Source organism: Lagopus muta, chromosome 1 (genome assembly GCF_023343835.1).
Source record: "Lagopus muta isolate bLagMut1 chromosome 1, bLagMut1 primary, whole genome shotgun sequence".
Lineage (NCBI taxonomy): Eukaryota > Metazoa > Chordata > Aves > Galliformes > Phasianidae > Lagopus > Lagopus muta.
Window position 1 is genome coordinate 8,541,860 of NC_064433.1, and position 25,838 is coordinate 8,567,697.

The window sequence follows — 25,838 nt, forward strand, 5'->3', positions numbered from 1 at the left end:
AATATATAAGGCAAACTGAAATAATTTTAACTTTGATTGGCAATATGATCTCTTGTAGTTTGGAAAACCAAAAATGAAAGTCTCACTCTTTGCATTACAATGTATTAGTTTCCATCATTTCAGTATTAGAGATAGTGCTTAGGATTAAGCTGTTCTATGTCACTTCCACATTGACCATTTCAGCACCCAGCTCACTTTCCTCAGCCCTTTTTAAGGTTTTGGTGTTGTTTTTTTCTTTTTTTTTTCTTTTTTTTTCTTTTTTTTTTTTTTTTATTATTATTATTATTAAAGCCAATAAAGATTCACCATGTTTCATCAAATGCAGGTTGAAATTAATGAATAGATGAAATTCAAAAAATTATCCTGATAATGCCAAAGAAGTGAATTCTACAATGTTTAAATTAAAAATGTTAATATTGAATGGAGATATGCAAAAAATCTCCCTAAAATCAAAAGAAAAATGAAAAAAATATATATATTTCTTATTTTCCCATATTAAGATGAAACCTATTTCTGATTAAGGAGCTATGCTGATGAAAATTAATTCTATTAAAAATAAATTTGATCCTGATTAGACTGGGTCAGATAGGCCACAATTCCAGCTGAAGCAAACATGCAGAAAATTCCAGTTGAGATCATGAATGTGTTTGCATGTATATTTGTATAGCAGCAGAGTTAGACCACCTATGCCAAGCACAACAATGCACAGTTGCATTGGCTCAGACATGCAGTAAACATATTGTATAAAGCTGTGCAGAAAGTAGCAGATGCATATAAGGGTAGGCGTCATTTGAAGGCTGCATCCTTGATGGATTAGTTCTATCTTCCTCACAGTTTTTGATGTTGTTTTTCTTTTTGATCTAAGTTTACAAAGTCAGTTTGTTTGTTTTTTACGTACAAGTTGACTAAACTCATAGAATCCTAGAATAACTTGAAGTGGATCACAGAGTCCAACTCTGAATGTTTGAGTCAAACTGTGAAATGAAGTAAAAAATGAAGTAGCTGAGACATAACAGTGTGTTTCATATGGTGAATGTTGTGAATGTTTGTTTCAGACATAGGCACAGTACTGAAAGCTGTGAGTATCACTAAGGAGAAGTGGAGTAAGGAGGAGGTGGTCCTGGAAGAGCTACAGATATTCAAGGTAAGCATTAACAGCCATTACATCAATTACTCAGAATGCCTTTATCTGTATGGCTGTTTGCTCAGTGGAACTAGTTCAAGATTTCAGAAGGACAGTATGTCAATTTTTAAATGCCTTGATATAAAGAAAGCCAATTAGAAAAAATAACAGAAGCAAAAGAACAAGATTTTTCAACCTCATAGAAAGTCTTAATTTTCCTATCTTGTTCTACTTTGCAATCCTATTTTGAGCCTGACCTACTTATAATTATTTTATTTTTAATGGTGATATTCCTGTTATCTCAGCCTTGGAATTATTCTTCACGCAATTATAATTTAAAAACCAACCAAACAAGAAAACCCACATATGTAGAAAAATTATTTTAAATAAACAACTTTAAGAGTTGAGAACTAAAAGAAAATAAATCAAACTAAGTTTGATTATCAATGTGTTTTAATCCTTTGATGCTGGCTGACTTAGCACTTTTGATCATTTTGATTTGGTTATTCTGACTGAATGACAGTGAAGAAAAGTCACTAGAGCCCTGCTAATGCCAATGACTTCTTCATAAAGAGAATTTGTGAAAAATCCAAACTTCCTTTCTGCTGCATAAGCATAATTTCTCATTGACCTCATTGCTTGTGGGGAAGCTTACACATACATATCATAACAGTAGAAAAATTGAGATATGTGTCTTCCCAACTGATTTTCTTTTCCATTTGGAAACAACTTCTTTGTTCTTTGTATTCTTACATTGCTTTGCATTCTCTCTCCTATGTGCTCTACAAGGTCATTGTAAGAGTTTATTCCCATGCTGAATAAATGAATTTGAGACAGTGTTTTCCAGCCATGAGGACACGATCTTTAAAAAAATATTTTTACAGTGCCTTTTGATATGTCATGAGTATGATGAATTTTTGATTTAAATGTTCTCTTTGGAGAAGAAGGATGCCTTCTTCTAAATGTACTGGACACCAATTATAGATTTTGCTCTGAAAATACCAAGATTACTTAATGGCAGGCCAAGGAATCAGGACATTCAGTATGCATGCCTATTTGGTGCATTTTTAAAACACAACATCAAGGGCAAATGTACCATATAATATTAAAAAAAAAGAAAAAGAAAAAAAATATTATTTTTTCTACTCAGCAGACATTCCTTCACATTTTTATTGGTAACATTTATGGTCCCTCTATATTTTTGAATCCAGAAAATTGAAGGGGATGAGGGGCTGAAAAAACATCTCTTATTTCCTAGAACCACATTAGTGTTAAACAATAGGCTTAGATTAATCATCCTCTATTAGGAGATAGATAATACTCTGAGCTTTGTCCTGTTCTTACATCAGTCACTGGCAAAACATTCACTTTTATGGAAGTGAAATGCATCCTGGTGCAGAGGATGTGTGTACAGATCCTTTAAATGCCATCAAAATCTTTCAAGTAGTGTTTAAGTTGATGCAAGGGCTTGTTGCCTGTCAGTAGGTTGGGTAGGTTGCAAATTCTAAGAATTAAAGACAAAAAAATTATGGGAGGCATTCCTGGAGGCATGAATGAGTTTGTTGTTTATTTTGTTTTTTGCTTTAGTATTTGTTTAATCCAAGTAAATCAATCTCAGTTTTATATACCTTTCAGAAATGTTAAGTTCTGTTCTCATTTTATTAACAATAAGGAAGGTGTGAACTAATGTACTTTCCTAATTTGTTTTTCAGCACCCTTCTTTTATCTCAACCATGGAGATTTCTCAGAAGCAGGTAATCACAAACGCATTTAATTACTGCAGGATATATGATACACTTAACAGTAATCTTGTTATTTTTTAGGTGTCCTCTGTTACTTATTGGCCAAACTTTCCATGGGTAACTCTTAAAACTTGTCTGGAAAGAAGGGGACATGTTAGAGCTTGTTTCCCTGCCTAATTCCCATTTGCTTACAAACAGTAATTTGTGTACCCAAGCTGGTAATTATTCATGGAAACAAATCTTTAGTCATATGGTTGTGGGATTTGTGAATGAACTCACTGCACATTTGTTTTCTGAACACTAGAAATACTTGTCTCTTTACAGTCTAGCAATAAATTATTAGAAGTATTATTGTTGTTATTTTTATGTATTAGCAGTCAAGAGAGCTCAGGGCCTCATTCTACTTAACATTGTATGCGCAAAGCCTGCGAACAGGCCCCCCTCTAAATCTGAATCAGGGTGGTCCCTCCTGGTGGGTCCAGTCCCAGCTGGGACCCTCCCTATGGGAAAGGGTTTCAGGGCAGCTCCAAGCCCTGAGATGGCTCTGTGTAAGCTTGGGAGGCATCCACAGAGGTGGCTTTGGCACTGTGTGCCAAATACAGGAGGTATTTTGCCATGCAGGCATGCAGAGAACAGCTGGGTCCTGTCTTCCCTGAAAAAAAGGTGGCAAGCCAGCTGGAAGTATAGCATGAGCCAGCTCTGGCTCAGCAATAAGCACTTGGACCACCCTTGTCTCAATTAGCTATCCACTCACACACCGGGAAGAGGTGAATAATATTGTCCCCGTACTACCTAAGCATCAGAAGTGGAAGATGATATTTTATTCACATACAGTCATCTCCTTCCCGGATTCATAACATCATGGCTAGCCAGCCCCTTTTTTAAAAAAAACATGTTTATAAGCCCCTCTCACCATGCACTGCTTCTGTGGTTTTACTTTTGACACAGCACAAAGCCAAAAGTGTAAGGGTGTTGAGTGCTGATGTCATTCCAAGACAGCAGTGCCTTTGTCGTTAGGGTTTGCTGGGGACTGCCCAGTTCACACCGAGCCCTGAGAAACAGTTTACAGTGCAGGAGAAATTCTCTTTTTAAAAAATCTGCGGCAAGGCTGAAAGTCTGCAAGTGTGGTACTGAAGAAGAACCGGGCTACTTGGAGAACGATCCTAATTCATTTGCTTTGCCTGATTTGCAGCAACAATTGTACATTGGTTCCAGGGATGGATTGGTTCAGCTCTCTCTGCACAGATGTCACACGTATGGGAAGGCTTGTGCAGACTGCTGCCTTGCCAGAGACCCATACTGTGCCTGGGATGGAAACTCCTGTTCCAGATACGCCCCCACTTCTAAAAGGTAAGAAAAAACTACCACATGCTGTAAAAGATCTTGTTGCTTGCAAGAATTGTAGAGGTTCGCAGTAAGAATGTACCACTTTTTGTAATTAAGTTTTTTCTTTTAACTACTTTAACCCACCATGTCATTGGCCTTAAAATTTGATCAAACTCTGGCCATGTTTCACATTTTCTGCTCGAAGAGATGTGAAAACAACATAGCATTGTTTAAGTGTGTATGGCAGTGACTTGACTTCTTCAACTAAGATAATAAATCCAACACTTCCCTTTTTTATACTGAATGCTTTAATGCATGAGATACTCAGGTCAAGTACCAAGTTGTGACAGTGGAAGAGAGACATGAGAACCTCTCTTAAACTTTTGCTTTTTGCACAGTGCACAACTGTATTTATAAAGCAGTTTGCCTTACTATCAGTCTAGTATTCTAGAGTGATCATTAATGAAGTGCAGTCAACTCAGTAAAATAAATGCATTTAGCTCCATGATCTAAACAAACTTTTCCTATCTGATTTAACTAACTCTAATAAAGCAGCTCAGTCTCTCAAGTCATATTTGTGATCGGAGCCATGAGAGGGAGACAGAGATATAAGCAGTGCAACTGGGCCATGCCAGGAGTAGCTTTTACAGTGACAGAAGCTATATCTGAACTTTCTGTCCACATCATCTAGGGCAGCAGCATGGATCTGCATGGAAGAAGAGCATGCTGCAGGCTCCAGTGGTGCAGTACCTAAGCTGTTGGTTCAGCTTGGGATGTGCCTGCTGGAATTTTAGTTGATTTAGACAGAGTTCTGAGATGGTTCATTAAACTGGAGTCCACAGCCTCCTTATTCCTCTTTTCATGAAGCCTTCCTGATAGTAATTCTTGTAGAGAGGGTCAAAGGTTGCAGGCTGAGCTCAGGTTCTGGAGTGAGACTTTCTTCCTCAGGGGCTACAGCACTGGAACCTGACAATTAGACAAAGCATTGAAGTTAATGAGTCATGGGTTATTGTGTCATGGTGTCAAGGAACTTTATGTGTTTTCCCTCAAAGCCAAAGCAAACTCAATTCAGATAAGCATAAATGAAAGGAGAAAAGCAAGTTTTCAGGCTCACTGCAAAATTAGTCACTCGTGAAGCTTGCTGAAGCCTGAAGTGGGCTGGGACACAGAGATTGATGGTCCACACTTTTCAACAGATGTTCATTTGGTGGCTTTGGTGGGTAGGCCAAAAGTCTGTGACTTCAAAACAAGGGATGTGCAACTAGCCTTGGGAATCCTCCAGCAGATCAGTTGGATATTTGTCTTCCACTGAGCAGCCTTTGCTTCCATCATGCCTACAGATTTTACCACAGCTTGGTCTTGGGAAGCCATTCTGCTGAGGCACTGTAGATGTGAGGTCCTGCTTCAGTGTCACCGTGAGAAAGGGAGCTCCTCCCTGGGTCTCCAATTGTTCTACTGAAAAATTAAAAACTTATGTTTATAACTCTTGGGTTATTTATTTATTTATTTATTTAGTTAGTTAGTTAGTTAGTTAGTTACCAAAGTAAAAAATAAGTTTTCTACCTTCATTTTAGTGGTTGATTTACTGGCCAGTATGTTCTTGAGCTGATGCTGGGCACAAGTTTTATTATGACCTGCTGGAGCTTAGATCTTTTTCATGCCATGGAGCATGAAAGATTTTTCCAGACATTTACAATACTGTCCACCCACCAGGACACCCATATCTGGAGTAGTGTCTTAGAGCAAGTTTAGTAAGACTCTTAAAGCAGGTTTTTCCTCTCACTATATGGCACATTATTTATTCTAGGAAGACTTTTTTCTCTCTTTTGTTTTTTTTTCTCCCTTTTCCCTCCCAGTGGTTTTCCCAAATCACAGGCCCTTTCTCTTGATGTCAATTGTACAAATCTCTCTAGGCCACATGCCGCTTTGAGGGTGAAGCTGGTTTTAGTTAGACTGTAATTGGCAGCTGTAGGGTGGGAGCAATGCGCCTCCACATCTGCTGAACTCCTCTGTATTTTGCTGTTGAATTCCAGCAATTATGCCTGAAGTGTTACAAGTTTTCATGCTTTTCCCATAGGAGAGCAAGAAGGCAAGATGTCAAATATGGAGACCCTGTCGCACAGTGCTGGGATGTGGAAGACAGTGAGTATTTTGGATCATTAAAATAGCTGTCTTCACTGTGCTTCAGATACCTTTCTCAACCCACACTTAAACTCCTAGAGCCAGGATAGTTAGGGGAGAGCCAGATCAGGCCAGTACCCATGGATCCCCTGTGGGCCACCATCTCCAGCACCCAGCCAGGGAAAGAAAAATGTCATACACATCACCCTGAGCAGCCACCAGCACTTCTGTTAATACTGAAATAGGGGGGATCTCACAGGGAAACCCTCAGGTATGACAGCAGAACACACTTTTTTTTCCCCTTTACCCACATGGATGCAAGTCCCAAGACCCAACTCCGGCTGCCAAAGCAGCCACTTCCTCTCTCCGCTGCTGCTTAAGTACTCCTGTTATTAACAAGAGCATACACTCCCTCCTGTCAGCTCCCCCCTCCTTTTCCCACACCCTCTTTTCGGATGCCAAGGAGTCTGGCTTGCTCCTTTGGCAGCTGCAGCAGTTCCCTTGCTGTGTGCACTGTCAGTATGAAATCCTGAGGTTATGCAGCAATCTCTGTGGCAGCGTAAAATAAATGAAAAGCATTCAAAACCAAGTTTGGGTTTGTCTGGAGCTCTCACAGTCACTTATTAAAGTGAACAACCCAGTCAAAACAGTATTGATAGTATCGTTGTGCTCAAATTTTGATTTGAGAAAAGCCACCACTTTCTATTGATCTCTGGTGACTTTCATGCTGTGGTGGTGCTGGATGTCTGCCGCAGATCTCGGCATGAGCCCCTGCAGAAATCAGAGCTGCTCACCACAGGATCAAAGCCTAACTCTGCTGCACAGTATAGAGTACTCTGACTGTACATGCAGACATAGTAAAAAAAGCCTCATTTCCATTAAAGTAAATGGCAAAACTCCTGTTCATTCCCAAAGGCCAGAATTTCTTCACTTTCTGCTTTAGAAATACAGGTATCTGAGATTGTGCAAAGTTCAAGGTTACAGAAATGCTAGTAGGAACGGCTGACAATGTCATAATTTCCTGGAAGGATAATGAGATACTGGAAGAGACAATTTTCCTAGACAATGTAAAATGCCTTTGCGTGTAAATTGGTATTAATCCTTTGCCATGATATAGCAAACCCAACAGAAATTTTACCCAGCTGGGGACAACTCCTGTGTGCCATAAAACCATAAAGTTGACCTGTGCCACTTCAGGCTCTTGGCTTATTTATGCTGTTTGTGGTAATTAACATTATGGCCCAAAAACCTACTTAAATTCAGTTCTCCACTGTATAAGATTCTGTCCCAGAGACTGCATTGGCTGCATGAAATTATTTGGCTCTACAGAAATCTCTGTGGCACAGTGAAATGAAAGAAAAGCATTTAATGCAGAGAGCTTGAATTTCTGTAGCACTCATACATGTTTTTACTATATAGAAAAAAAATAAAAAACAATCCAAAACTGTATCCATTTTACTGTTGAGATAACTTTTGATTTAGGAGACACTACTGCTTTCACCTTCCTCTGTGTTATTTGCAGGGTGTAAGAAACAGCTTTTGTCTGATGATAAGGCAGATAAGACATGAATAAGGAAAGAGAGATGGACTTGCAGAGATTAGAAATGCTCAGGTCTACCAACTGTCAAGAAAGAATGCAGATCTGCTTGTGTACTTCAGTTTGGTCTGAAACATGTTAACGTGGAATTTCAAACTATGCTGAAGAGAGGCAAACTTGACTTTAACCCTGCAATTCCTTTAAAGCGTTTAGGAGGAACAAACCAGACCTTACAATCTACCTTTAGCAGTTGCTCCAGGTCTCTCTCAGGTTTACTAGTTGCATTACATAAAGGAAAAATACAGGTCAGATTTTAAATTTCTCAAATGTGAAAGCCTCCACTTTACAATGGAGCAAGTTCATGATACAGATTTTATTGACCTCCTTAAAAAACAGTTGCACTGGAGTAAGGTTAGCAGCTGCCTCTAAATCCTCGTAGTTATAGTTTAAGCTAAAAGTTAAGTTTCCTTTTGCTTTTTTATAATTCACTCACTCTTATAGCATCTGTTCTGAATCAGGCTATTTTCCCATTGCTTTAAAAACCAGGTCAGGGTTAATCTCCTGTACCATGTTTGCTTTCCAGGCATTAGTCATGAAACTGCTGATGAAAAGGTGATTTTTGGCATTGAATTTAATTCAACTTTTCTGGAATGTATTCCTAAGTCCCAGCAAGCCTCTATTAGGTGGTATATTCAACGCACTGGAGAAGAGCATCGAGAAGAGGTAAGTTATAGTCATCAAGGCAAGTTTCCTCTATAGAGAATTCAGCTGAGCATTGAAAGGCAGGAGTTACTGGAATTAGCTGATGTTTTACTTTTCCTTGCCTCACTTTAGGTATCACATAGCATTCTGGTATCACCATTTGGGGCATGCAGTGGGGAAGAGAAAAGCCATTTGCACTGGATCATAAGCAGATTTAGATGCTTATTTTTACTTCCATGCTCCTTCCATTAAAGAAAGAAAGAAAGAAAGAAAGAGAGAAAGAAAAGAGAGTAATCAGGCTTTTATCAGTGGTAAAAAACAACACTGATAGTACTAAAAATAAATAAAGCCTTTTTGTTCAGTAATTAGCTCAACTACTTCAACAGGTAAAAGTATGTGCAAAGCCCTCTGCTTTAATTAAATCTCTATTCCATTTAGTGTCTGCCTGCTTTCCCTTACAGTGTTAAGCACTGCAGCTAAGAATTTCCTTGTATGGCTTGCTGTCTCCCCTGAGAAGGGATACATTGTGCAGTTAGTAAGAGCTTTTTTGTTGTTCCTTTTTTTCTTGTTGAGTGTGAAGATTTTTCTGGAATGGTACTCTGTACTGAAGCAGAGATGTCAAGTTAAAAAACTGAACCTTCCACCCAAAGTAGAAATCAGTGAGATTTGTGATGGCCCTTAACTCCTGCAGGAGGCAGTTTTGGAGTCCTCACTGGTGGAGAAGTCCTGGAAAAACCTCCAAGTCCCTCCTTGGCCCTTTGAACAACGTTCTGAAGATTCTTTTCTGAGCTAATGACAAAGGGGCCCTCCTACATGCCCAAAAGGTCAACAGGCTGGGACTGATCTGGACTGGGTTTGAGTAAATTTCAAACCTTCACAGCCTTTCTCGTACATGAATGTTTTTGTGACTGAGGCCAAATACTGCTATGATTGCAACCATGGCAACAGGGAAGGAGATGGGAAAAGAACTGCCCTTTCAAATGAGCTCCTCCTGGGTATTAGACACACTTTTCCGTTAAATGTTCATCTGAGACAAAATTAGTTTAAATGAGAGGAACTATCAAACACACAACCAGTATTCCACTCTTAGTGATAACGTGTCCCATGAGGTTTTCTGAGTGTAGAAAGCTGGGGAGATGCAGGTGAGAATAGGTTCTGGTGGAAGCATCCCCTCTAGGTGAGAGCTGACTCAATGTCATTATCCCTACGCATTGCCCGCAGCATGGAAGTGTCCAGAGAGGAGGCCGCCTCAAAGTGGAGACTTGGCCCAGGTTGCAAGAGTGTGGGGATATAAGGCACCTCTATTTGTCTCCAAGTGAGTCACAAAACACAAGGCTGTGTGTTGACTATGATGCAGCAGTGCTTTCAGTTTGCACCCCTTCTATTACTCATGATTTGGATTGGCAAAGATTCTTTTCTCTATTGAGAATAAGTATCTCATTAATTTGCAGACACATGCTTCCCACAAAATGCACTGAATATCAAAGGAAGGACATTACTGGTTTGAAATACCATCTCTAACCTGCATTACTCTCCACACTTGGAAAGAAATTGTGGTCTTTTGATCAGCAGGCCAACCATGCTCAGCCACAGATGGTTGAAGTGAAAACCCAGCTAGAAGTGTATCAGTCTTTAAAGAGCTATGGGCATTCATGGTTTGTGCTTTAATTGATTTACCTTTAAGTGTCTTGTAAGAAGATTCAGTGCTCAACTTCCCTAAGGCAGACGTTTGCAAATGAAATTACATATTTGATCAGAGAAATGAGTAAAGTATTTGCTTAATTCTAACCATGTGTTGAAGACTCATTTTAAAATGTATTTAAGGAGGTACTCTGTATATATGTATATATTATTGTTATTCTGAACAGTAAGTTATGTCAATTTCTGCGGAGACTATACCAAGTTTTTGAAGTAATGTATTATGTCTATAGCATGTGTTCTCAGAGCTACAAACTTTGCTTGAAAAAGTCTTTGTGAAGAATGTAATATTTCTAAATCACAAGAAGAAGTACTTTGAAGATGTGAAAGCCTCTTACAAAGATCTGCTTCTGACTTTTACCCATGTCAATTTAGGAAAAAAAAGATCAGTTGATTTTCTCCTAAATGACGGGGTCAGGTATGCACCTGAAAGTCAGGAAGCTGAGTTCATGTTATCATTCATTCTCTTTTGTATGATTGTAGAGCAAACTTCAGGTCAAACTGACTTCTGAACAAAGTTATAGCAGGCTATAAGCCTAAATAACATAGCTTAGTTTAAGGCTATATCATTTTTTGCCACTGTTCCTATTTCTAAAATGTTTGTTGTGACAATGCTTGTACCCCTACTTCCCACATTTCTCCAAATACTTCTAAGTCAGACAGTGAAATTCCAATGCTGCAGAAGTGCCCAACTTGCCAAGGATGTGACCTAGAGAGGGAGTATGGGAATGTGTGCATATGTGTGATGGCATTTGGTTCTCCAGCAAGCACACAGCATACATCTTTGCACATTAGCAGCCTTCCACAGCAATGTTTACTGGGCTTGCTCAGTGTAAACAGTCTGACATCTGTTTGTATGAGAAAAGTAAAGCTTTGCTAAAAGGCTAGATTAACCTTTGAGGCAAATTTAGAAGAAAATTTGAAGAAGAAATCTGCAGACAGATTTTCTACATTATAAATGCTAACAGTAGGCAAATAGCTTTTTACCACATATTGTCCCTAAAGCCATAGCAGTGTTTCTGTGATCAGGCTTTGATAAAATAAAAGTTGGAGCACATGTTCCGGAACTCCTTGGGGTGGTTTTGTTAGTTTATTTATATATATATATATATGTATATTTATTTATTTATTTATTTATTTATTTTTTTCTGCAGTCTTTGAAGACTACAGCTTGCATAAATGCATATGTACACATTGACAATTACAGAATCAGATCACTTAAAGACAGTGTACAGCCATTACTTTTGCTTAATTTTTGCCAGAGGAACTAATCCTGAGCAAACTCAACTTGTACACTTCAAATCACCATGTTGAGACATTTCATTTTTAGAAGAAAAAAATAGATATATTTTTAAGTAAATATATTCATCTATGAATGTAATGTTTTCAAATGCATGTACCCAAGTTGAATTCCTAATTTCAGAGATGGCTGTCTAAATAAAAGACCCAATCTGTAGAAATGCTAAGAAGTCTGTTGGAAGCAGTAAGAGCATTTGCAGGTTAAAATGTTAAGCCCTTTTTAATTTGGGCATCTTTAAATTAAGGTTTTCAGTTTTTCTAATTTGAAATCTAGCTTATCAGTGGAAATGAGCTCATTGGTATTAGAACTTAATTTGGAGACTTCCTGGAAAATTCAAAGATAGTCATAGTAATTTACTTTCTTTACAAAAAATACTTCAGTTTGACTGAAATAACATATGTAACAACAACAGGGTAGTCATATTTAACGTGTAGCTTGATCTTTGCTCAGCCAATGCCTCGCCGTAACTTTTCCCATTACAATTATATTTTCTGCTCTCTCTCCCTTCCTGCAGCAGATTTCTCAAATAACACTGTGCATTATTTCAATGCGTGTCTTAGCGTGTAACTTATTGTGATGACGATACCATGCTTTGCAAATGACTCTGTGCACCTGGAACTTAGGTTATGGACTTTTAGTTCCAGGGCTGTAACTGCAATGTCTCAGCAAGTCTTTAAGCCTTGCTTTGCAAATAGACAGCTACGCGCTACCCCTGACATGTACTACAGCTTCCTGAGGGAAGGAAAAGGGCAAAATCCAGACTAGATGGGAAGCACTGGGCCCAGCAGGATGTCTCTGACATTTCACCCTGTGGGTCATGGTTCAGAGTGTGACTTCCAGCCACAGCAACCTGTGGGGAGGGACAGGATCTCCTGTGGTACAGGAGCTGTCACCAGGTCATTTTGCTGCCAGTGGGAGTACATTTCCCTGTAGTCTGGGGCTGTTTTAAGGTCAGGAGTCAAATATCTAGTGCTTTTGTGTTTAGTGCTACTCACGCAATTGATCATGTTTGTTCCTGTGCTTGCAAGGTTAGTCACTGAGATGAAGGAGAGTATTTTGGCAACTGGAGTTCATAAAAAAAAAAAAAAAAAAAAAAAAGTGGGAATGCCATTTATTCATAATGTCTTAAAGTGCTGTAGTTTCCTGAAGCTTAAATTCTGATATTTATTTATTTTTCCTGGAATTCCTATGCATTAGGTACATAATAGGTGTCAGGACTAGAAAAAACAAGTGCAAGACTCCCTGCAAAGCCATTAGTTTTGGTGCCCTGTGGCTCTGGAAACTATTAGACCTCCTGCTTTAGGCTGGCCTTCACTCCGAGCCTCGTGGGGCTCCAGGCCTGCCAAGCTGCTGTGCTTCCACGCAGGGGACAGAGCAAACCATATGGTCTGAAGTGACAGAATAGACATGGATCACTTTTAGCTCTCTCTTTCCTCCTCCTTTCATTACCGGGAATGAAAATAAATCCACCAAAAGGCAGAAAAAACTTCCATCTTCTTCTTCAGCAGTTCTCACTCTTTCCTGTATCTCTACCCCACCAACTGGGCTGTGTTTTTCCTGACAGACACAGCTTAACAACCATCTGATGTTTTGACAGGTACATGAGTGTGACCCACCCTTGGACAAGACATCTAGTGAGGCACAAGAGTGTGACTTGGCTACCCATGCAATGTTTCCATTCCACATTTTAGCCAGACTAAGCTATTTTTCAGGTTACTTGGGATCTGTGTCCTGTTCACTTGACCTTAGTGGGTGTACATTGGTGAATGAGGCATAAGTTTCCATATCTTTGTATGGCTGGAGATTGTTGCATCATGATGATTGTGGGTTTCATTGTGACACATCTGCTCAGCAGCATCTTGTGGTGAAAGGCCATAGATTCATTGTCAGTCTTAAAGCCTAGAAGTCAAACAGTAGCTGAGTAAGGAAGAGAACAAGCACCAAGATGTGGGTTTCCAGTAGTACCCTCTGTCAGAGAAATGAAGTTCAGTGCTGTGTTTGTGCAGCAGACATGCACTTAAGTCTTGGGTTGATAAGAAACAGATCAAGAGAGAGAGAAAATAAATTTATTCTGCAGACTAGGGACTAATTATAACTCTCAAGCTTTCGCTATTTTATTTTATTATGACTCATTTGCGTGGCTTTTTAAAATTTTTTTTATAATACCTTGAGATTTTTAAGTAAGACTAATATTTTTGACAGTTTCCTAAAGGAGAAAAAAGATGTTAATCTGAACTGCTATATAAAATGATATTTCTGCTTTGATTTGAATATACTGGGGAATAAGAGTTTAAAAATTAGTCTTAGAATGAGAAATTAACATCATCTTGAGAATAATAGGACTCGTGTTTCCATCTTGTCATTGTACCAACAGCACCCTCATCATTTTTCCTGTGGCTTCTAAGTAAATAAAAAGAGATGTTAAAAAAAAAAATAGAGAAATTATCAGCTGTGTTGGAATTATATGATTAGTTTACCAGGAAAAGAGAAATAAAGTTACATAAAATAATGATTCCACCAAAAACAGTGATCGTTATTTCCAGTCAAATGGAAGGATGAGGAAGACAATAGGAAAACAAAGTCAAATGCGAATTCTCAGCAAATGTTCCTTAATTTCTTTTCTCCTCCTCTCAATTAGTTCAGGGATTGCTGCTAACCCATGATTAGACCAGCTTTACCTCGAACATTTTTTTACATGGTGATTAATGAGGGAAGGCAGGCTTTGAAGCCACTTTCTTCTCCCAGACAGGTGCAGTGTTTTAACTGTGAAGGAGTTGACATGTGAATTATTTGTAAAGAGGGAGCTATCTAAACACATCATTAGCAAAGGACAAAAGGCATTGACCTAAGCTGGTGCCACAGCACTTTCAAATCCTTGGTTGTTTTCCAACTTACTGATTGTTTAAAGATTTGCCATCATTATTGGCAATGCCTGTTTTTCTTCTATTGTTAAATCAGTTTGTGAAAATTGAGTATTTGATTTGCATGGAAATATTTTTCCTTTGTCAAATATTGCCGGTATATATAGCATGTGCTATACTTTATTTAGTGTGGTTTTAAGAAAACTGTTTACCATATACAATTTACCGTCAAAATACAGTCAAAAATCTGCTAAGAAAATCTACTAAGAAAAGGAAGTTAATAGTAATCAATTGCTTCATTTTTGTGGTTTACAACTGGTTCCCTATCGAACAAAACTATTTATCTCCTGTTTAATTTTTATTGTATGCTCAAATTTAAGCATGTCAGCAAGCTTTTATGAACAAAGCCTTTGTGCTTCTGAATTGTTAAACCCTACTTATAAATATTTAAGGAGAGCAATTGATTATAACATATCTGGGGGGAAAAATGGATCCAGAGTTGACCAAAATAAAATGATGTATTTTATCTAACTAGTCTTTTTACCCTTCTCAAAATTTAATAAAATATGTTTTACATCTATAGCTCAGAAACCAAAGAGCACATTAAGCATTCAAGCGAAAGGTTAAAGATCTACTACCAAATAATGAAATGCCAGGTGTTTATGAAACTCCAGAGCCCTATGGGGGAAAAAGTAGAGAGGAAAGACAGGAAAAGTTCTGAACCTATGGGTAAAACAACATAAACAGGATACCAAAAAGTGAAGTGAGAGGGAAAACAATAATGAAGTGTTGCTCAATACGTGTGAAATCAGAGCCCTAATTTCATCCTACCAGAGGATAAGAAAGGAATGAACAATGAAGGCCCAGAAAAGAAGGTGACAGTCACCATAAATCAATATCCAAGGTTAACATAGGACATTGTGTAAGAATGCTGCTTCATTAAAAATAGGATTCCTGATGGGCTGGGATTAAGGGACACAACCAATTCAGACTCTTAGCTTTCTCTACAGTATCCCAATGCAGGGGGGCACAACTCCATCAGTTAATACATTTACAACTTGAAAGGGATGGCCATTACACAAATGGTAAACAGTCACGAGTAGCAGGGTGCTGGACTTGGGGGTCCAGTCATATTTTCAAGTCTAGATCTACCATTATTCTGGCTTCCTTTCACTGCAAATAGGCAAAGCACTATCAAGGGCTCTTTGGCCTGGTGCCCAGCCAGCCAAAAGAGCCAGCTGGAGCACTTCCAAAGGTAGGAGGTGCACAGCTGTCAAGGCACTCTAGACTACAATACTGGCAGAGCCTCGACAGGCAGATGCTACTGCTGCAATTGCATTGAGCCCTGAGCTCAAAGAGATCTGTCCTGTTTTCACTCAGACAATGTGGGAACTGGGTCTTTTCACAAAGCTTTATGAAACCCAAATGTCTTCCAATTACCTTCACTTTTCCATCTTTTTCTTTAAATTCCTCAAGTAGAGATCTGTATGATTTTCCATTGTTGATAAGAAGTCTGGACAAAAGAAAAGAGTGGCTTCCTTGCCATATTTCAACAGCCAATCCAATTACTTCCTCCTGGCTGCTGCTCCTGTTTCTCTTCCTGGAGTACAGCACAACAAAGAATCACCTGTCCTAGACATATTTCTGCCTACAGCTACTTATTCTTGGGTTCATTTATTCCTTTTATGCTCCTGTTTTTACTGTAACTGTAAGGAGAGTACATTTACTTGGGATATATATAACCATCTGATAAAATTGAAGTCTCTGCTCTATGCTGTAGCTTCTCCGGGTGGAAAAATGTTCTATTCTAGTTTGCTTCCCTACTGTCTTCTGTGTCTGCTCTTTTGTCTTTACCATGATTTCTCTGCTTGAAACTCAGTGTAGTAAATCAAAAATGGTTTGTGCTCATGCAGCACCTGTTGTCAGAAAATAATCTGTTTTCCAGGAATTTGCAGAAATTAGCATGATTCCACCCTGCTGGTGCCAGTAGTCATGATTATATCCAATTTACAAACAAAGGATCTAAAGCTCAGGGTAGACCCAACACCATCAGCTGGTGACAGGGGCCAAACAATACTTGGCCACAGGAATAGGCAACTAAAGATTTGTTCTAATACTGGCTTTCATAGTGTTTGATTTTTTTCTCTCTGATGCAGTCAGGCCTATATCTGTCTACTTACTTACATATCTACCTCCTACTTACCTACCGACCTAAACTAAAGATTTCTGAAGACAGTTGTAGCTGATGCAGGCTTGCACAGAAAATTCTTACTATGCGGATGTCTCATTTAGATACACGTGTATCACTTTTTCTGCCTATCTTGAAATGGTCTCTGAAAGACTTTAATCCTTCCAGAGTTCTTATAATAGAATATTAGAAAATAGAAAAGCAAAAAGCCCTGGGAGGTCATCTCAGCCTTCTCTTTGCTCCGAGAGACCCTGTTACGAAAAAGTACCACTGAGTTAGAATCATAACAGATGGAGAATCATATGTATAAATACATTTTTTCCCATGGAGTAGAGGAGAGAATCATGTGCAGATTTTTTACATAAAGAAACAGTGTGTAGCTTACCCACTGTGAATAAATCTAATTTAGTCATCTTTATGCCTCCATGATCTTCATCTTCTGAAGTTTGCTGGAGGGTCAGATGTGCACTCTGGGAAATTTTCCAGATTCTTTGTTGGTTCTCTCTGCCCCCACCCAGCTTTTTAAATCCAGTACTCAGTCTTATGGAGTTTTTCTACATCATAACAATACCACCGGCAGCGCTGAGGCTCTGCTCAGGGCTCCGGTTTTGCTGCAGGATGAGCAAGTGGCACCTTTGGTGTAGTTGTGGGCTGCGGCCTCTGTGCGGCAGCAGCACATCGAGTGGCGAAAGCTCTGGTGGAACACAGTCGTTTTCAAAGGTGTTGGACACTGGGAGTTGGAACTCTGCTTTCAGCCTCTACCTCTGATACTAATCTTCGTATGATCTTTGGCAAAGCACTTATCTTCTGTGTTCCCCAGCTGCAAAAATACTTTGGTGCCCGGTGCTCCATCCTGTTTTTCACCTTATTTATTTATTTTATTTCACTAGTTTAGCTTAGTTCAGAGTTAGGTTATTTTGGAAATCATTTTCAGATCACAGATATATCACTTAACTTACAGTGTTATTACTCTAAGGGGCACCTTATTTTATAACATGTCATACTGCGTTATGTTTTTGGAAATACTTGCATTTGTAAATGAAACTGCATGTCTACGTTAACAGCCTTGAGCTCTTTTTTTTTTCTTTTCTTCCCCCCCCTCCCTCCCCCTTCCCCCCCGTAAGGTTCTTCTTCATGGATCTTAGAATTGCACTGGGTTGTTGTCATCTAAACTAACTGGGAACTTTTAGTCATGTCATAGTGAGTTAGAGATAGGATTGGCTTCCTTTTATAAATTGCAGCTGATGAAGATAAAAATTATAGAATCAGAGATTCAGACTCACAATCATTTGAGTTGGAAGGGACCTTTAAAGCTCATCAAGTCTAGCTCCCCTGCAACGAACAGAGACATCTACAGCTAGATTGGGTTGATCAGAATATTGAAGCATTTCATTTTAAAAATCAGCAGTGGTAGTTGTTTTCAGTGCAATAGTATCTCAGATTATTCCAGGTATACAAGCACCCTCCTATACTGGGATTATTACAGACACTTTGGGAAAAAAAAAAAAAAAAAAAAAAAAGTTTAAAAAAAGTTAAAAAAAAAAATGGGATTTATGGTGCTACACATCTGCTCTTCCATGGAGAATACAGCCTATCTATTGCATTCTGGTGTGATGAGTGCTACTGTCTGTCCTTTCAGTTGTACAGCATTTATCTTTTAATACTGCATGCTGAAATGTCAATGATGCAGGTGATGTAGTAAGTAGCAGAAACTCAGAAATTGAGGATCTCATCATGGGATGGGTGTGCTTTGTACCAACTCTACCTTGCCTCCACTTTTGTATTGCTCTGAATATGTGTTCTGGGTTTGGTGATGACATTAATGTATCACACTCTTCTCTGTCCAACCCCACAGCTGAAGGCAGACGAAAGGATCATCAAAACAGAGCACGGGCTGCTGATCCGCAGCTTGCAAAGAAGGGATGCAGGAGCCTATTTCTGCAAAGCCCAGGAGCACACCTTCATCCACACCATTGTGAAGCTGAATTTAAACGTCATTGAGAATGGGCAAATGGAAAGCACCCAGAAAACTGAGGATGAGGAGGGTCGGGTGAGGGATTTGCTGACAGAGTCCCGGCTGAGGTACAAGGACTATATCCAACTTGTCAGCAGTCCCAGCTTTAGCCTGGATGAGTACTGTGAACAGATGTGGCACCGGGAGAAACGGCGACAGCGAAACAAAGGCGGTGCCAAATGGAAGCATGTGCAGGAGATGAAAAAAAAGCGAAACCGAAGGCATCATGAGCCAGCCAGGCCACCATCCACATAGTTTGCAAACACTATTTAAAGAAAGGACACTTTCCATGAAAAAAATACTGTGTTTTGGTTTTGTGCATCTTGCCTATGAATTAGTACTGCTTCTTATTGAAATAACTCATCATTGCTATTAATTTGTACATGAATGTACAATGGGGTTTGATACCTTATTGGAGAGCCACCCACCAGGCAATAATTCCAAATGCTTTCATTAAAAAGAAAAGATGTACACTTTGAGCTAATCTGGATAGCCTGAGGCTACATGAGCTGTGTTCTCCACTTTCTGCATAATTTTCACATAGGATTTAGTATCCGTGTTCCCATGTTAATATCTGCTGCCACGTTCCACCCCAGACATAGCTCCATTTCAGGAGAGGGCAGATGTATTTGTAGTTCTTTGGCATCTTTCTTAATAAGAAGCATGGTAGAAATGTGTGACAGATCTGCAAAAATACCCACTAATTTACCCATTGGGCTTCTATACAGGCACAGGGGTGGGGTTTGCTAGCACATAGGGGCTCAGCAAAAAATCAAATTAAGTACTGGCTTAGGGACAACGCTGATTTTTCCCATTAAAAAAAAAAAAATGAAAGCATAATCATAGTTTAAGAGAGGGAAATTATCAAGCCTTATTCATTTGAGTTTGATAGCCATCAGTTTGCAGTCCATCTGCTGAAATGAAATGTTGACTCTAATTGAAACTGCCACTGAGATGCTTGGGAGTAAATTTCCTAAGTGGTGTGTGGGAGGTATGTGCACAAATCCTATTAACAAATAATGGGATTCTTGCCTATGCCTCTCTCATATCTCTAAATGTTGCTCACTGGCTGTATCTCTGGCCCTTTGCTAGCCTCATTTTATGCAAAGGAAAAGAAAAATAAAAGACAACAAGAATGCTAAAACAAAAGACGATGAGGGAAGATATTTAGTAACTGAGACCAGTGCTCTTGACACAGAGCTGACATTCCTCAGATGTGTGTATTCTTTGGGATTTTCTCCCAAAGGTCTTATGTATTTTTAAGTTGAAAATTTGCCTTGTTGGAATTGATACTTTTATTATAAATAAATAAAACAAGAGATGTCCATGTGTAAATAAAACTTGTAAGTTAGAAATATGCTATGTACTATGATTCCATTTGTAAAGTGTTCCTTGTGCCTCAGTTTGTATTTTGGTTGTAACAGTGTAAATCTTTTCACATAAACAAAAAACCGTGTCCTTATTCTTATCTAGTTGACATCATCACGGTTTCACTGAATTTATTCCTGATATGCAGTAACAAACACAAGCTCAAAATCAGGCCTACTGTCTTTTCTCATAAGTCACAGCCCCCCTCTCTCCTCTTCCAGCTAAACCCCTCCATTTTTCCTTTCATGCCTTTTTGAGTGTGAAATGGCAAATTAACCACTTCTTCACATGGAGGAGAGCTTTGATGGATACCAAAATGACAGACTTTACTCATTTCTCATGCATTCTACCGATCTGGAGAGCAAAGTCTGTGGGAAACCCATGTAATTGGTGAGCACCTCATTAAGAAACTGAGAACACTGCTCAGGAAATTGTAGGTTCTCCTTTACCCATGTTGATGTTTGCGTATGCATTTAGTCCTGGGTTGATAACTATGTATATACCATTTTCATCACTGTTCATTTCTTTTCTGTTGAAAGTCAGACATGGCAACATGTGCATCAGACCTCAGAAAGGAATCTCAGTTTACCCACGCTTCCTGTTACACCTGAAAGTTGCATTTGCATGTGTTGTATAAAAGCCGGTGATACTGTATGTCATTAATTTTAGATACTTTTTTTAAAAAAAAGGAGATTATATATGAGTTAATTAGGAAAAATTAGATAGCATGCATGCAATGCTTTGATAGTGTATAGGACTGAGTGCTAATATTATAAAACATGTCTGTGAGGAAGAGGGAATTTCTCATCTCAAGACTTTTAATTAGCAGAGAGACTGATGCTGAAGACACTACCCAGGAGTACACTACTTTGAACACCTGCCCAGAACTTTTTTCTGACACTTTTGCAACACGGGAGGCTCATCATTTTGAGCACCTTGATTTAAAGGCTGATTAAGACTAAAAGGAGGTTTGGGGTGCTATAAAACTACTAAATGTAAAGAACCCTATGGCTGGGATACTCAAATATTCTTGGCTGGAATTTTGTGATGTCATAATACAGAACCTGTGCAATTATTATTAGATTTTTATCAGTCCATTAAGTCCCATTTCTCTGACTCAAACATTAATTAAATGTGTGGAATCACAGCAAGACTATGGAATAACACATGGTCTAGGTTTACATGGATTGACAAAGAGCCTACTCTTCTCTCCAGCAGTGACACAGTACTTTAATTATGGCATTTCAGACAACTGTCATCTCATGTTTATTTAAAATCAAATCAGTTCCTCTCTTCCATGTTATTTTTTCTCCTCCATGAAAACTAAATCACTTAATTTATGTTTAGATATGACTGGGGGCATGTATTCTACGAATGAAACCCCCACGCTGACTTTAGTAGAAATCCTGAATGACTAATTTCTCAGTGCTGGGAGCAGTAGATTTTAATGCTTGAATTAAAATGTTATTACCCTTAAAAAACAACTTTCATTTCTTTTATTTCAAATGTTGTTGCAATGAGATTCTTTTTAAAGAAATGACCTCATCAGTCTGGGTAGCATAAAACCCCAAGAGAGATATAAGGACACTTCCATTATGGGGGAAAAATTCAATATCCTCCAAAGCAGTTGGCTGTACTGGGTTCATGCCACTCCAGGGAAAATATTTAATAATGTTGCACAGATAAAAGTCTGTGTTTTGATACACTGGATAAGATGTGCCCTAAAGCTGTCAGGGCTAGCACAGCTTCTTATGCTCAGTAGATTTTATATGCGCAAGGTGGCCAAAGGATGTTGGGGATCAGGGGGTGAGCAGGATCAATCAGTGATCACTGCTGAAGACAGGTTTTGTTAGGCAGGATTCTGTAATGCAAACCCAGGAGGAGCCATGCTTTATTTTTTCTGCAAACTGAGGTCCCAGACTGAGGTGCAGAGGATTAACTCATCCAGAAACTAGACCATCAGAGGATCAGAAATGATCTTTTCAGAAAAGTTAATCTTGTGTATAGTTAAGGGCTAAAACCAAAACCTGCCTAAAATTCAAAGTGATGATTTGGAGATCTGTTGGGCTGCTCTGAGCAGTACTATGAGCCACACCAGGCTCATAGTTAAATTGAAACAGAGCCTTGCCTCCTGCAAGAGCTCAATAAAAGTGAAGTTAAACAAAGTTTTGGTCCATGGTGGAAAAAAAGTTGCCTCCACTGTAGTTTTTAAACAGATCCCTTAGTGCATATGATACAACATGGATATTTGTTTACAAATGTATTCAACCAGGAGTCCAATTATTAATAAATTATCTTTCTTTCAACAAAACATTGCCACTGACGCTGCTTCAGAAGATGGCCAGTGCTTGACTGCAGTGGTTTTAAACAGTTTTCTAGAATAACCAGCACAATGTGAGCTCTAGTTATAAAAATACTGAAAACTGACATAATCTTTAAAGCCCAACAGGGCTCTAAGCTCTGTAGAGATCTTGTAGCCAGTTAAAATAAAACAGAAAATGTGATTAGCAGAAAAAGGAATAAAGTATTAACACTTATAGTGATAAACAAGTTGAATTACTGGAAACTGTTCCGACAACAGGTGTGAATGTGTTTTCATGCCATAAGCAAATACTTTTCTCTTAAAGCAGTTAAACCTACTCTAGCTTGAGATATCTCAGAACCTGAATTCTTTCCAATTCATAAGTAGGCTTTGGATCTGGTTCTCATGTCACTCATAATGAAGTAATTAGGATAAAGGCTGCATCTTCACATGCTTCTGAGATCAGAAAATCCCTACAGTTAAAAGGCTATGAAGCATTTAATCTAACCATTACAGGTATTGATCTACATTTAATATTTCAGATAACTAACTACTGCTTGTTATTACTGCTCAGTTATTCACATAATGAGCCCATGTGTCTCATAATAATGTCTCAACATTTAATAACAACTAAAGCAAATTGATTTTACTAAAGTCTTTTTATATGAGCATATGTGTATAGCAGGACATACACAAATGTGTTATGTTCATTTTTTAACAGAGGGTGATTGCAAAAGACAAATGTGATTTTCAAGTGTTAAGATTCAGATTGGCTTCCACTGAAAGCGAAAATAAAAAGCCTACTGAAATTGAATCATGGTCTAGGGAGATTATACCGTAGTTCCAGTCTAGTAGTCAAAGAGCCAAAGCTGTGTGCTGTCCTGAGCCATGTATTTGCCTAGTTCTTGTAATTGAGGAATGAAGATCTGAGGAATGATATCTGCATGAATAGAAAATTAAGCCCACCTGTCTCTCTAATATTTTGTTACATTTTAAAAATCTTAAATGATCTCTATTGTAATATTTTATCATCGTGTTGCTAATATTACCCTGCACTAGGCTTCTATAACTAGGTAATGTGACATTCTTTGTGACTGTAATCCAGTTTTCAAGGCTTGTAAATAATTCCAGTCTAGTGAACACTAGACTGGAAAAAAAAAAAGCACGTGTGACTAAATGACACCTGACAGGGAAGTGTGTATGGAGCAAAGGTGTGTCATTCAGCTCCTCCATGTGGAAAAAATGACATCCATTGACATTCATCGACACTTGCTGAATATTTATGGAGACCAAACAGTGGATGTGAGCACAGTGAGGTGGTGGGTGCTGTGTTTTCAGCACTAGCAGCTGCTACACTGGGTCACCACCACTGATGCAGTTTGTTAGGAGTGCGGCATGCAAGCTGCCGTTAATTCCTGGAAGAAATGTATAGCTAATGGCAGCAGCAATGTTGACAAATAGTGTTTTGTAGCTGAGAATTTGCTCTAAGAAAAAGTGTTATTGTGCTCTTCCAATCTGTTGTAGTTTCTATTGAAATAATTCATTGAATCATGGAATTCTTAGAGTTGGAAAGGACGTCTGAGGGACATCTAGTCCAACTTCCCAGCAATGAACAGGACACCACAACTGGATCGGGTTGCCAAGGACATCTCCAGGGACGAGGTATCCATCAGAACGCAAGGTGACCTGTTTCAGTACCTCACTGCCCTAAGATAATAAACAAGAGAAATTACTTTTGGAGTAACCTATTTAGTTATTTGATTTTCCTTCCCATGACTTAAACTCGTTGTCTCCTGCCTCTGAGAGACTTCTGTGTCAGGTAACTGCCTCTGTGTGGAGAAATATTGCAGGATCTGGTATTTCTTTGGCTTATAAACCACCCTACCACCCCAAAGTATCACAATTTGCCTTCAGACAATGACTTTCCCAAGCATCAGCTTTTGCATTCAGCTGCAGATGTAAACCAAATACTGTGAGGTAAATTAGAGACCAGATGGTCTTGCATTTACAAATGAGATCTTTGGGACTGTTAATTAGAGCTCTCCTTTTGCTTTTTACGTATGTGAGTGCTCAATTTAAAATCAAAGTATTTTGTTCTTTAAAGCATAAGATTCTTCATATTCTATAAGATACAGAATAACTCCTTGCCTTGCCTTGCCTTGCCTTGCCATGCCTTGCCTTGCCTTGCCTTCCCTTGCCTTGCCTTGCCTTGCCTTGCCTTCCCTTGCCTTCCCTTGCCTTGCCTTCCCTTGCCTTCCCTTGCCTTGCCTTCCCTTCCCTTGCCTTGCCTTGCCTTGCCTTGCCTTGCCTTGCCTTGCCTTCCCTTCCCTTCCCTTCCCTTCCCTTCCCTTCCCTTCCCTTCCCTTCCCTTCCCTTCCCTTCCCTTCCCTTCCCTTCCCTTCCCTTCCCTTCCCTTCCCTTCCCTTCCCTTCCCTTCCCTTCCCTTCCCTTCCCTTCCCTTCCCTTCCCTTCCCTTCCCTCGCATTTCCCATTTCCCATTTCCCTCCCCTTTCCCTTTTCCCCTTTCCCTGTCTTTTCATTCCCTTTCCCTATTCTCATCCTTTCCTTTCTATGTAGTTCAGTTTGCCTTTTTGTATTTGTAAACAAATATGAAAATGCTAAGATTATTATTTATTATTAGTTATTATTAGTTCTGTTATTTGTCACTTGCCAGAAATATGAAAACACAAATACATTAACAGGACTTCACAAATTTATATTTTCTAAATTTATTTTCATATTTTAACATGTTTTACTTAAAATTTACATATTAAATTGCTTTTCATAATGAAAATATTTTTTTCTTAATTTATTATTTAATATATCTCTGCTTTCAGATCTGACACATCAGGAAAAGGTGGGGAAGTTCTATGTGGAAGTGAAAGCTATTTCATATTTTTATGTGTATTCAGCATTTTAAAAGGATTTTAAAAAGAGGCAGCATCAAAAAATGCTCACGCCTTCTTTTGGGAACTTAATCCATAGAAATGAATTACAACAATCATAGTTACATTTTAATAGTGTCTGTCAACATATTTCAGCTATAAAAACTAGATACAAATCTATGAAAATACAAATTGGAATAAACTATCTCCAAATGTTTTTGGTTGTTGTTTTTTTTTTTTTGTGGATGATGCATGTGTCTCCATTCCACCTCTCCCAGTGGCTATCTCAGGATGTATACTGGCTGGGAAGAAAGGAAGAGATTATAAAAGCGTAACTCCAAATTCCAAAATGAAAAGTCATACTAAATGCACTGGTGATAAGGATTATGATTAATACTTCACATTTGACCAATAAAGACTACATTTTCTCCTAAGGTGAAATTCATCACTCCTTCTGAAGCCCTGCATAAGAATTATATGCCATATGCCTTTTTTTAATTCCTAAGACATAAGGATACTTGGTCTGACCTTGTGAATGGGGTTGAATTTCACTCTGTAATGTAACTTTCTGTAGAGTTATATGGGTGAAACATTTTGAGAAGTGTATCTATTTGTAAATGCTGCAGCTAAATGAGTTAAAATGATAACTGTCACTTATGACTAATAATAAG

At 38.7% G+C, this 25,838-nt stretch overlaps 1 protein-coding gene across 3 annotated transcripts in view; it reads left to right on the plus strand.

Annotated features, from left to right (window-relative positions):
* Positions 1 to 24,641, plus strand: part of SEMA3D (semaphorin 3D) — a 144,076-nt gene extending 119,435 nt beyond the window's left edge. For all 3 annotated transcript variants that reach the window (XM_048958908.1, XM_048958899.1, XM_048958914.1), the window contains exons 13-18: positions 1,056 to 1,144; positions 2,836 to 2,877; positions 4,058 to 4,215; positions 6,269 to 6,333; positions 8,433 to 8,572; positions 18,454 to 24,641. In XM_048958908.1, the coding sequence (XP_048814865.1) occupies positions 1,056 to 1,144; positions 2,836 to 2,877; positions 4,058 to 4,215; positions 6,269 to 6,333; positions 8,433 to 8,572; positions 18,454 to 18,867 (908 nt within the window). In that variant the 3' untranslated portion in view covers positions 18,868 to 24,641. The remainder of the gene's footprint in view (positions 1 to 1,055; positions 1,145 to 2,835; positions 2,878 to 4,057; positions 4,216 to 6,268; positions 6,334 to 8,432; positions 8,573 to 18,453) is intronic.
* Positions 24,642 to 25,838: the final 1,197 nt, after the last annotated feature.